The sequence below is a fragment of the Hemitrygon akajei genome, chromosome 24 (genome assembly GCF_048418815.1).
Source record: "Hemitrygon akajei chromosome 24, sHemAka1.3, whole genome shotgun sequence".
NCBI classification, from domain to species: Eukaryota; Metazoa; Chordata; class Chondrichthyes; order Myliobatiformes; family Dasyatidae; genus Hemitrygon; species Hemitrygon akajei.
The window spans coordinates 51823259-51835865 of NC_133147.1; the positions used below are offsets into that span (position 1 = coordinate 51823259).

General features: G+C 42.5%; 1 protein-coding gene across 1 annotated transcript; it reads left to right on the forward strand.

The window, feature by feature from the left end:
• The first annotated feature begins 331 nt into the window (after positions 1–331).
• On the forward strand, positions 332–5064 carry LOC140715617 (N-formyl peptide receptor 3-like). The gene is made up of 2 exons (XM_073027986.1): positions 332–560; positions 3229–5064. Exon 2 carries the CDS (start codon positions 3237–3239, stop codon positions 4173–4175), a length of 939 nt encoding a protein of 312 aa, XP_072884087.1. The 5' UTR covers positions 332–560; positions 3229–3236; the 3' UTR covers positions 4176–5064.
• Positions 5065–12607: the final 7543 nt, after the last annotated feature.

The window sequence follows — 12607 nt, forward strand, 5'->3', positions numbered from 1 at the left end:
AACGGCGGACCACCTGAGTAGGTATTTTCCTTCAGTGTTCACTGTGGAAGACACCTGCATGAAGTGTGTGGATTCACTATTCCTAGTGAGAAAGTTCTGGGGAACCACAAACGTCTGAAGGTAAATACGTCACTTGACCATATGGGGTTAATTTCAGAAATTAACTACGTGGCCTCTTTATCTACTTTACTTCTCAAAAATAAAAGGAAATGTTTTGTTCTTCAGTGCTTCCTGCGTAAAATGTAATCTCATGATGTCAACACATCAACTTCCTTATATTGAGCTTCTTGGAACTTGAAACCAAGAGAGTCTCTACCGAGGTGGAGTAACTCATCTCCTCGGCTAACTCGGAACCAATTTCCCACCTTTGCTAAATCAGCATCCAAATTCCGCACAAGACACAACTCCTCGATATAGCTCGAACACTCGAGGAATCCCACCGCCCGTCGCTGTGCAGGTCTGCTCAAGATTTCTTTCGTGCTTTCAGGAGAATTTAACGTCTGTGCACAAGTATCCGAAACTGCTAAGGACCGGGACGGAGCCGGAGATTCCAGGATAGGGTGAGATACATTTCCATGGTTTTATATTAATTTGGAAATGTGGCGGCTGATCAGGGATCATCAGCGGACCTGCGCCGCGAAAGAAAATCCTGCCTTACTGCTTTTGGGAGGGTTTTTCACGAGATTGCACTCAGTCAGGCAATGAAGGCAGGGCAGTGGGATTGTCAATATGCAGTTCATTGAGAAGAACTTCAGAAGTTGCAAAGGCTGAGCTTGTTTTCCAAGCGGCGAAAGCCGCTGACGGATGACCTGACAAAAGAAAATAAGATAACAGCTACAGAGATGGCGTAGACAGTCAGAATCGCTTTTCCTTGGTAGGATCAACATTGAGGTAAGGTTTATATTTACCTTGAAGGAACGAAAAGAAACTTATCCGAATATAAGTGATAGTTTTTTTTTAATTTATTTTAATTTTTAAATAAATATGGAGAAAAAGCACCGTAACCGTCCCTTCTGGCCCGACGAGACTGTGCCGCGCAATTACCCCCATGTACTCAATTAATCTACTGGCGTCTCAAGTTTCTGCGGTTGAAAAGTTTGTAATATGAGGAATGTTCCATGATCCTGGGCTTCTACTCTCCGTAAGTCAGAAGAATGGGGGTTGTCTTCATCGAAACCTGTCGAATGTTAAACGGCCTCGATAGAGTAGATATGGAGTAGATATTTCCTATGGTAATGTAGGCTAAGTATAAACGATACAGCCTCAGATGAGAGGGCCGTCCTTTCAGAAGCGAGATTATGAGGACTTCCTAAAGCCAGAGAATAGTGATACTGTGGAATTCATCCAGCAGACTGCTGTATATTTATATATTTTTAACGCAAATGTTAATAGCTTTTTAATTGGTCAGGGCATGTTCGAATACGGGGTGGGGGAAGCAAGAGATTTGGTCTGAGAAGGAAAATGGCGGAACAGACTCGATCGACCAAATAGCCTCATTCTGCCCCTATATCTTACCGACTCATAATCTTATGTGCGCGGAAAGCGGAGCACACAGAAGAAATCCACGCGTTTTCGGGGTCAACTTCTAAACTCCCTGCAGACAGCGACGTGAATGGAACTTGGTTCGTTGGCGCTGCGGCAAAGCTATGCCAATCACTATTGAACCATGTCGTCCATAATCAGTTGAGAGCTTCAGCGTGGCTGCCAGAATGGCAAACGTCATATCCAATGACTACGTTTCAGAGATATTTATGCAGGGACATAAGCAGATGAGACATACAGGGTCACTGATTAAAAGGGTTTCAAAAATTATTGGTGTAAATGGGAAAATCGTAGGCATGGCCTGCTCGGCCAAGGGCCTGTCCCTACAATGTACTTGTAGCAATAGTAGTAGTAATGCTAGTAATGGTTGTAGTGGAGCAGTGGTTGAAGTAGTTTATAAGGTTACGACAGCAGAGATAGAGTTGACTGACAGTATCTTTTTCCAGGGTAGAAATGCACAGGACTTGTGTTTAAGTTGAGAGGGGGTAAGATGAAATGATATGTAATCAGCAGGAATGTGCTGTCTGAGGTGGTGGTGGCAGATACATTGAGATTTTTTGAGAGACGTTTGCATGAGCTCATGAATGTGAGGGAATTGCAGATTGTGTCACCAGACGCGATTCATACTATCGGCCATGTGACTACGTATTTAGTTGTTTCTGCTCAATATTGTGGGATATTTCTGTACTGTATTCCTGCGCATTATACAGTACTCTGCAAAAGTCTTAGGCACATACTGTATTGAGAGACTCAGGTGGAACAGGCCTTTCTGCCCAATGAGCCCGCACCGCCCAGCAACCAACCTATTTAACCGCAGCCTCTTCACGAGATTGTCATGGTTCCGGTTGGCCGTTCCCCTTCAACACTTCTTTCTCCCTGATCATGCCCCAATTTCAGTCAATTGCTGCCAGTTACCCAATTATCGTACATCTGGCTTTCATCAGAGACTGGGAAATAAGTACAATGGCGACTCGATAACAGGTTGCCAGTTCGTTGGTCGATTCTCGAGTGATACTTCGTTACCTGTTCTGATTAGAACCGGTAATTCTAAGTTCCGCTCTAGTTCTAGAGAGTCCCTGTGAATCCCGTCTCCTTGTCAAGATTCCTCTGGTTTCCTGCTCTACGTTCAGGTCTACGCCAGCCTCCCCAACTGAGTCGACGTGCCAGTGTCCAGCGCTTGGGTTCTACTCCGTCGCCCTCCTGTAACAGAGATATTTTACAATGACCAAATTACCTCATAACTAGTACGTCTGTGGAACATGGCGAAAACCGGAGTACCCAGAGCAAACCCACACGGTAACAGGAACTAATATTAGTGGCTGTAGCAGCCTGCTCACTCGAGTCCAGTGTAATATTCTCCTGGCTGCAGAGGCTGATCTAGGATCCACAGAACCGCGGTGTTAGGGTGGATACCCTTCACAGGGAACGCCTCCGTGTGACTTCGTTTCATTGGGTGAGGCTCAAACACGGGCAGCCACCACACGGGCGGTCAGGGTCCAGTGGCGAGTAATGAAAGAAGATTGTAGTCTCTGCGCTGCAGCAGACTTACTCCGACTTCACTGCCATATTATGTGTCCTGTTTCTGTTCCATGTGGCCTCCTTCCTTCTTCGTTCTCTCCTTCCTCCCTCAATAGCGTTTCGCTCAATTCTTCACCCTTCTAACTTCCACAATTTTTCCACCACCAGACCCGACGATGTCGCTCTCTGAAGGAATGTCCAATTCGACGCTCAGTGAGACTCTCCCTTCCTATAATTACATGGACAGTGAATTGACGATCGGATTGGAAGCACTATTCGTTATGTCAATGGTCATCTTCACGCTCATCGTCCTACTGGGCGTCCCGGGCAACGGCGCAGTCATCTGGGTGACCGGCTTCAAAATGAAGAGTAAGGCCCACACTGTGTGCTTCCTGAACCTGGCTGCGGCTGACCTGATGCATTGCCTACTTCTCTCCTTCCTCATTATTAGCTTTTTCGTGATCTCCTCTGGGTACTTCATGAACATCAACCTGCCATTGTGGATGTCAATTATGTACCTAAACGCTTTTGCCAGCGTATATCTGTTATGCCTGATCAGCATCTATCGCTGCCTGGCTGTTACACGGCCCATCTGGTTCCAGCAACATCTGAGACTCGCATGGGTACGTGTGACCTGCTTCGTGGCCTGGGTCATAGCCATCGCCATGTGGCTGGCTATACTCTTCAGTTGGAATCTTTTCAATACTATGCCTATTGTGATGGCCTTCTGCTTCTGCCCCCCCTTTGTGATTATGGTTATTAGTTACGCCGTCCTTGGCTGGAGGCTGCACAGGGAAAGGTTTGCTAAGTCCTGGAAGCCCATACGCCTGATCGTGATCGCGGTCGCCGCCTTTGTGATATGCTGGCTCCCCTTCAGTCTCTGCGTCCTCTCAATACATTTCTACATAACTGTTCCTGAGGGATGGTTCATATTCTTTCAAGCCCTGGCCTCATTCAACAGCGCCCTCAACCCTCTTATCTACGTCTTCGCCGGCAGCGACTTCCGTCAGGTCTTCAAGCGCTCCGTGTTTGCCTCGCTCCAGCTGGCCTTCGCCGAGCATGAGCTACAGGGTGAGACCCCGAACCGCAATCCCACCTCAAATAGGAATGTCTGACGGAATAGCTCGTCGGCCCTCAGCCGACCAGTATCTCCTGACCACAGCCACAGTGGACGGTCGGCTGCAGGTATGATCAGCGTTCGAGGCTTTCCTGCACTTTTATTCTAATCTCTTAGAACATAGAGTGTAGAACAGTATAGCACAGGGAGAGGCCATTCGCCCTACAATGGCCGGGATCAATTAAATCAGTAAATTAATGGCCAATTAATCTAATCCCCTCTGCCTATGCACTGTCGATATCCTTCCATTAAGCTCATTTTGCCGATATAAACATCTCTATAAAGACTCTAAACTATCTGTGTTTACCACCAACCCAGTCTGCGCAACACCAAGCACCCATCACTCTGTGTGTAAACTGTTTGCACCTCGCATATCATTTGGAATTACGCCCTCTCCTCTTAAATACATGCTCTTTGATGTTAGACATTTCAACCTTGGGTAAAATATACTCTCTGTCTGTGCATTTCATAACCTTCCAAAATTCTATCAGGTCTCCGTTCTCTTGGAGCCGGCCCAGTTTCCATTCCGATATAGCAATCGCTGACTTACTCCACTTGATGGCATGAAAATTGATTTCTCAAACTTACGATAATGCCCTCCCTGCGATACAACTCCACATCCCCTATTTTCCTTTCTCACCTTGCGTGCCCATCGCTTCCCTCTGTTGTGCCTTCTACCTTATCTTTCTTTCATCAGCTTCTGTCCTCTTCCCTTTTCGAGCCTTGTATGTCTTTCACCAGTCATCTTCCCAGCTCTTTACTTCATCCCTCCCTTCCCGGTTTCCAGTATTAACTTGTGTTTCTCTCTCACCTCTCCCGACCTTTTCAATCTACTCCTCATCATTTACCGCCCGGTCCTGCCGAATTTTCTCAACCCGAAACGTCGACTGTACATTTTTCCAAGATGCTGTCTGGCTTCTTGTGTTCTCCAGAAATGGGTTTTAATGACATCCCATCAAACCTTTTGAATACCAGAAAGTACAGACCCGGAGCTATTCAACGTTCCTCGTATGATATCCTTTTCATTACCGGAATCATCCTTCTGAACCTCCTTTGAGCCCTCTCCAGTGCCTGCACTTCTTTTCTCAGATGAACAGCCCAAACTGTTCACAATACACAAGTGAGGACTCACCGGTGCCTTAAAAAGCCTCTATAGACCAATATCTTTATTGAATGTAGATTCCAAGATCTTTTCCAAGTTACTGGCATCCAGGCTGGAGAAGGTATTACCCCTAATTATTTCGGAAGATCAAACTGTGTTTATTAAAAATCGCTATTCTTTTTTCAATGTTAGGAGATTGGTGAATATTGTTTATACTCCTTCACATAGCACTTCAGAATGTGTCATTTCATTAGATGTGGAGAAAGCATTTGATAGAGTTGAATGGCCATACTTATTTAATGTGCTTGAGAAGTTTAATTTTAGTCCGACATTTATTTCCTGGATTAAACTGATATATCATACTCCAGTAGCCTCGGTTCTTACTAACAATCAAAGATCTCCCTTTTTTCGTTTATTTCGGGGTACTAGACAAGGCTGTCCTCTTAGTCCATTATTATTTGATATTGCTTTAGAACCCTTGGCAATTGCTATCAGAGAATCACAGAACATTTTTGGCATTAATCGTGGGACAGATATACATAAGCTATCATTAAATGCAGATGATTTATTATTGTTTATTTCTGATCCTGAGAAATCCATTCCTGCAGTTGGCTCAATTTAGTAATTGAGCCAACTGTAGTATAAATTAAATCTTAATAAGAGTGAATTGTTTCCTTTAAATAGACAGGTTCCAATTTATGGAAATTTCCCTTATAAATTAGTTAATGACTCTTTTATTTACTTAGGGATTAAAATCACAAAAAACTATAAGGACTTATTTAAGGTTAATTTTTTACCCTTAATCGATCAGATTAAATGTTTTATTACTAAATGGTCACCAGTATCTTTATCTCTGATAGGTCGGATTAATACTATTAAGATGGTTATTTTACCCAAGTTTTTATATATATTTCAAGCGGTACCAATTTTTATTCCGAAATCTTTTTTTGCTAATGTTGATTCAAAAATTTCCTCATATATATGGCAGAATAAAACTCCTAGATTAGGTAAAAAAATATTTACAGAAGGCAAGGAAGGAAGGTGGATTCGCATTGCCTAATTTTAGATTTTATTATTGGGCTGTTAATATCCGATATTTGATATGTTGATTAAAGGATCGGGATATATCTTTTAGCCCTCATTGGGTGAACCTAGAAATTAAATCTGTACAAGAAGTTTCATTGGGTTCTATTTTAGGGACTTCTCTTCCCTTTGTTCTTTCTAAATTGCCGAAACGAATTGACAACCCGATAGTTAACCATACTTTACGTATATGGTTTCAATTTCGGAACTTTTTTCGGTTGACTCAGTTTGTTTTAAATATTCCTATTGTATTCAATTGCTTTTTTATCCTTCTATTATAGACCAAGCTTTTCAGCTTGGAAGACTAAAGGATTAATACGATTTTCCGATTTATTTTTGGATAATTGTTTTATGTCTTTTGAACAATTATCTAATAAATATAATTTGCCTAGATTTCATTTTTTTAGATTTTACAGATTAGGAATTTCTTAAATACTGTACTTCCTACTTTTCCAAATTTTCTGTCTTTAGATATTTTGGAGAATTTGTTTGAACTAAATCCTTCTTAGAAAGGGCTAATATCAAAACTTTACAATATAATTATGAAGATACGTTCAGAGCCCTTCTATAAGATTAAAAATGATTGGGAAAGAGAACTTAACCTTACTATCCCTATTGAGAATTGGGATAAAATTCTTCAATTAGTTAATACATCATCTATATGTGCTAAACATTCATTAATACAGTTTAAGGTTGTGCATAGGGCTCATATGTCCAAGGATAAATTGGCTCATTTTTATTCCTATATAAATCCTATTTGTGACAGATGTCATTCTGAGACAGCGTCTTTAACTCATATGTTCTGGTCCTGTCCGCTTTTGAAAAAATATTGGAAAGACATTTTTGATATTATTTCTACGGTATTGAACATTGATTTATAACCTCATCCTATTACTGCAATTTTTGGTTTACCAATGATGGACTCACTCCATTTATCCTCTTCTGCTTGTCGAATGATTGCATTTCTTACATTAATGGCTAGAAGATGTATTTTGTTGAATTGGAAAGAAATTAATCCTCCTACCGTATTTCATTGGTTTTCTCCAACTATGTTATGTCTAAATTTAGAAAAAATTAGAAGTGTTGTATTTGATACTTCTATTAAATTTGAAAAAATATGGAGACCATTTATTCAATATTTTCATATGATGTAATATGACCCTGTTCCAAGCCTATTTGTTTTTCCAGTTTCGATTTTATATATGTTGAGAGAATCGGAGTTGACGACACTGATGATTTTGAATTTTTGTGAGTTATTATAAAAAGCCCTTTTTTCCCATTTTTTCTTTTTCTTTTTCTCTTTTTTCTTTTTTTTGTTTTTTCCTTATTAGATATTAGATTATTAGATTAGGTTTTTTTGCATATTTTCTTTTCTTTTTCTTTTTTCTGTTTTTTTAAATATATATTATGATATACCTAGGTTTGCCTTGTTTATTTGTAAATTTTATCGTCCATGATTTGGGAATACTCATTTATACTGTAACCATTGCTTATGAATTCTTTCATGTTCAGTTGAAATGTGTATGTTTGTAATCCCATTACCTAAGTATCAATTTTATTTTGTTGATATTAATAAAAATAATAATAATAATAAAAAGATTGAAAAAGAAATAAAAAAAAATAAGAAAAAGCCTCAGCATCACATCCCTGCTCCTGTATTCCAGAACGCTTGAAATGAATACGAACATTGCATTTGTCTTCTTCACCACCGATTTTACCTCCAAATAAACCTTTAGGTGTTTCCTTCGCATCTCCGATTTTCTGATTTTCTCCCCCATTTAGAAAATAGTCCGTACATTTTTTTCTGTTACCAAAGTGCATGACCATATATATTTCATTTGCCACTTTTATGCCCATTCCCCGAATCTGTCTAAGTCCGTCTGCATCCTATCTGTCTCAATTCTAACTCCCGCTCCACCAATCTTCCAATCATCTTCAAACTATTCCATCATCTAACTTATTGATATACAACATAAAAAGAAGAGTTCCCGGCACCAACCACTGCAGAATACCTCTACTCACCAATTTATTTTTTTTTGTATCTTAAGCTTCCTGATCACCTCCGGTTTATTACATAAACCCAATCCAGAATAGCTGATCCCAAAGTAGGCTCAATGACAAACTTTTCTACAAAACCATCTCCTAGGCGTTCAACAACCTCACTCTCTTGAGATTCATTTCCAACCTGATTTTTCCAACCGACCTGCATGTTGAAATCTCGTATGACTATCATGGCATTGTCCTTTTGACACGCCTATTCTATTTCCTGTTGTAAGCTGTGGTCCATATCCCAGATACTCTTGGGGCGCTTTTGTATACCTTCATCAGAGTCATTTTACTCTTGCAGTTGCTTAACTCAGCCGACAAGGATTGAATATCGTCCGATCCTATGTCACATCTTTCTACTGAATTGATCCCATTCTTTACCAGCAGAGCCGCCCCACCCCCTCTGCCTTCCTTCCTATCCCACTAATACAATGTGCAGCCTTTGATATTTGGCTCCTAACTGCAACCTTCCTTCAGCCACGACTCAGTGATGAACAGAATATCGTACCTGAGAATTTGTAATAATGCAACAGGATCATCTACCTTATTTCATAAACTCCGTGCATTGAGATACAACATATTGCGGACTGGATTTGCTACCATTTATAATTCTGCATCTCTAATGCACTGACACTCACCCTGCTGACTGCAATTATGTTCAAACATCTGCCTGCCGGGCGGGGTAAACGGAGTCAACGCCAATTCACCCGTTTGGAAAGCAGACGGCAAACAAGAACACTGCGTGAGGCGCGGCCACTTTCCAGAAGTGGAAATATGCGGTTGTTGTAGGCTTCTGGGGAATGTAGTCTAAAAAGCTATTGCTAGAGGGCATGCGCTGCGTTGCGAAGGATGTTGGGGAATATAGTTAATGGGGAATACTCAACCGCGCGTGCTCTGTAGTTATTGAGCTCTTTGGAAGTGCTGTAGCCTCCTGTGAGTTCTAGTTTCACAATATTACAAGGTCTCATTGGCTTCTGCACGTTAAACTAGAAATGCCCAGTTACTTTCAGAAGACTCTTGGCAGTGTGAAGGATCAGAGGGATCTTGGGGTCCGAGTCCATAGGACGTTCGAAGGAGCTGCGCAGGTTGACTCTGTGGTTAAGAAGGCATACGGTGTATTGGCCTTCATCAATTGTGGAAATGAATTTAAGAGCCGAGAGGTAATGCTGCAGCTATATAGGACCCTGGTCAGAATCCACCTTGAGTACAGTGCTCAATTCTGGTCGTTTCACTGCAGGAAGCATGTAGAAGCCATAGAAAGGGTGCAGAGATTTACAAAGATGTTACCTGGATTGGGGAGCATGCCTTATGAAAACAGTTTCAGTCAACCTGGCTTTTTCTCCTTGGAGCGACAGAGGATGAGAGGTCCCCTAATAGAAGTGTATAAGATGTTGAGAGGGCGTTGATCCTGTGGATAGTCAAGGCTTTTTCCCAAGGCTGAAATGGTTGCCACAACAGGACACAGGCTTAAGGTGCTGGGGAGTAAGTACAGAGGAGATGTCAGGAGTAAGTTTTTTTTTACGGTGAGCACCGGAATGGTCTGCCGGCCACGGTGGTGAAGGCGGATACGATAGGGTCTTTTAGGAGACTTTTGTATAGATACATGGAGCTTGGAAAAATATAGAGCTATGGGTCAGCCTAGTGATTTCTACAGTAATGACATGTACGACACAAATTCGTGGGCCGAAGGGCATATATTGTGCTGTAGGATTTCTATGTTTCTGTTTCTCTATGAGATCCAACAAGGCCGGTATATATTCCCCATTCCCAACAGCCCTCCGGAAAGATGGGGGTGAACTGCGCCCTTGAATCGCAACAGTCTGTTGAAAGCGGTTGCTGGGGCCGAGGCTGAGGGTTCAGAACCGTTGACGGTGATCGATATGATTTAAATTGGCCATGATCGAATGGCAGAACAGACTTGATCGGACGACTGGCCTACTAGTGCTAGTGCTGAGGAGTGGTGTCCAACGGAATGGATGGGATGCCGAACGAGTGACAGGTGAGGATTTACCTGTCAAGGTTGTTAGCCCTGAGCTGTCCCAAACCTAGAGGACTGGTCGATCACTCTCAGTCTTGGGTCTATTTTTTGACATGTTTGGCATGGGTTAACCTAACAAGACCCAAAGCATAAACCTCTGACTCCAGCCGACATAGCTCGCTGGGCCATTGAGGCAAGCAAGCCCCCAAACGGAATGACTCTCTTCCTGTGGTCCTCTTGGAGGGAGGTGTGGTAAAGGGAAATGGTTCAGGGAGGGGGCAAGGCCATATTCATTGACTCAGTGAATGTGTGCAGTCGGCTAAGGTATTAAAAGGCAGGAGAGAGTTGTCCCAGTGATGGGCACTGCAACAGCGACTCCTCAGATCAGACACCGAGTGAATTCCGCTATACATTCTCCCATCCCATTTTCCCGGGGTCAGACACAGAATGAAGTGTCCTCCGAATCGTCCCTTCACACATTACCCGAGGCAAACGCACAGTGAACCTCCCTCCACTCTGTCCATCACTCCCAGGATCAGGCACAGCGTGAAGTTCCCTCCATACCCACTCCATGGGACAGACACAAATTGAAGCTTCACTTACGCCGTCCCATCATCCACGACCAGCGTCAGACACCGTCAGTTCCAGTGAGGAAGAAAGCACTGATTGTCACCAAACACTGGCTGTGAAACTCTTGTTCACATACTGATTCCGATTTCTGCAACATTCATGGATTTACTAAAAATAGTCTTAGACTATATTTTTTCTGTCTGACTGTATTTGCAGATATCTTATATGCACTTGCTAACCTATATAACCTTTTATTATGTGTTGATGTTGGTATTATATTTTGTACCTTGACCCCAGCGTAACGCTGTTCTGTTTGGCTACATTTATGTATGCTTGATTAACAATTAAATTAAGCTATCAAATGTGGATGAAAGTCTCATGGCGTCGTATTAAACGTTGGACAACGTAATTCCAAAGCGCCGTCACGCTAGAGGCAACATCTCAGGGATTCTCCTTCGCGGGCCCTCGGCCTAGCGATATTGGTGGGGACGAAAATGGAGCTTTTTCAAAGAGAGTGTCCTCCCCCTTTGCATCTGGGTCCTGGAGCGGAGACTATTGCACAATGCGTTCAGAATACAGAATATTGAACAATGAAACACAAGAACAGGTCCTAGAGCACACCATTTCCCGATAAACCCCACTCCAACCTACATTAAACTCCTTAAAGTTGATACATATCCCGTCATTACATTCCATTTTATACACCATAGGACGATCAGACAGAGAAGCAGAATGAGGCCATTCAATCAATTCCCCTCAACAACATTGTCTGGTCTTCTATTCACAATTTACGACAGGTTATCTTAATCGAGCGCTCAACAGCCTCCTGGGTAGCGGAGATACCTATCGACCAAAACAGCTGGCAGACCTGCAGTAGCCTGCAGGTCACCCTTAGGTACGGTGTAGCACCTGCTTAGATCTCCCGATCAGTGTCACATGAAGCCGAGAGAGGAAGCAGTATGTGTAGCGGGTGGATATCACAAATGATGATTATGCGACCTCTGACGCCAGGCAGACAATCTCTGAAGGACATTGATAATGGCTCGGCTAAACCATCTTGTAAAGGTACTGGCCCGAAGAAGGAAATTGCAGACCACTTCCGTAGGAAACTTTGCCATGAACAATCATGGTCATGGAAATACCATGATACTGCATGTCACACTCTAGGGCACATAACGAACGAATGCACAACCTCCTCCTCAAAACCACCCAATGACTTGTCATTTGGAGCAGTCTGCCGAAGTGAAAGCCTTGAGTGTCCACTCTCTGGGTACACACCTCCAAAACACTTCAACTGTCTTTCCCAGGGTGGACAGAGTATTCTGGCTGTTCAGGTGGACCCTTTGCTGAATGATATTGGTCCATAGCATAACAAACATGTGGAACCCCTGACTCAACACATTCCTGCGTCTCGTAATTACATTCAGCAGCTACTTAAGTAGATAATTCCTGCAACTAACAAAGTGATCACTGCGTGTATTATCTGTTCATATTCTTCGGCAGCAGTGACCAATTCAATTCAAGGTTCGAGATTCTCTTCTGCACACACTGTTATAACACGTGTTTATTTGAGTTGCTGGCCACTGAATGTATGTATTCCAAAATCAACCAAACCAACATTATACACTGATGCAATATGGAATTTCACCTC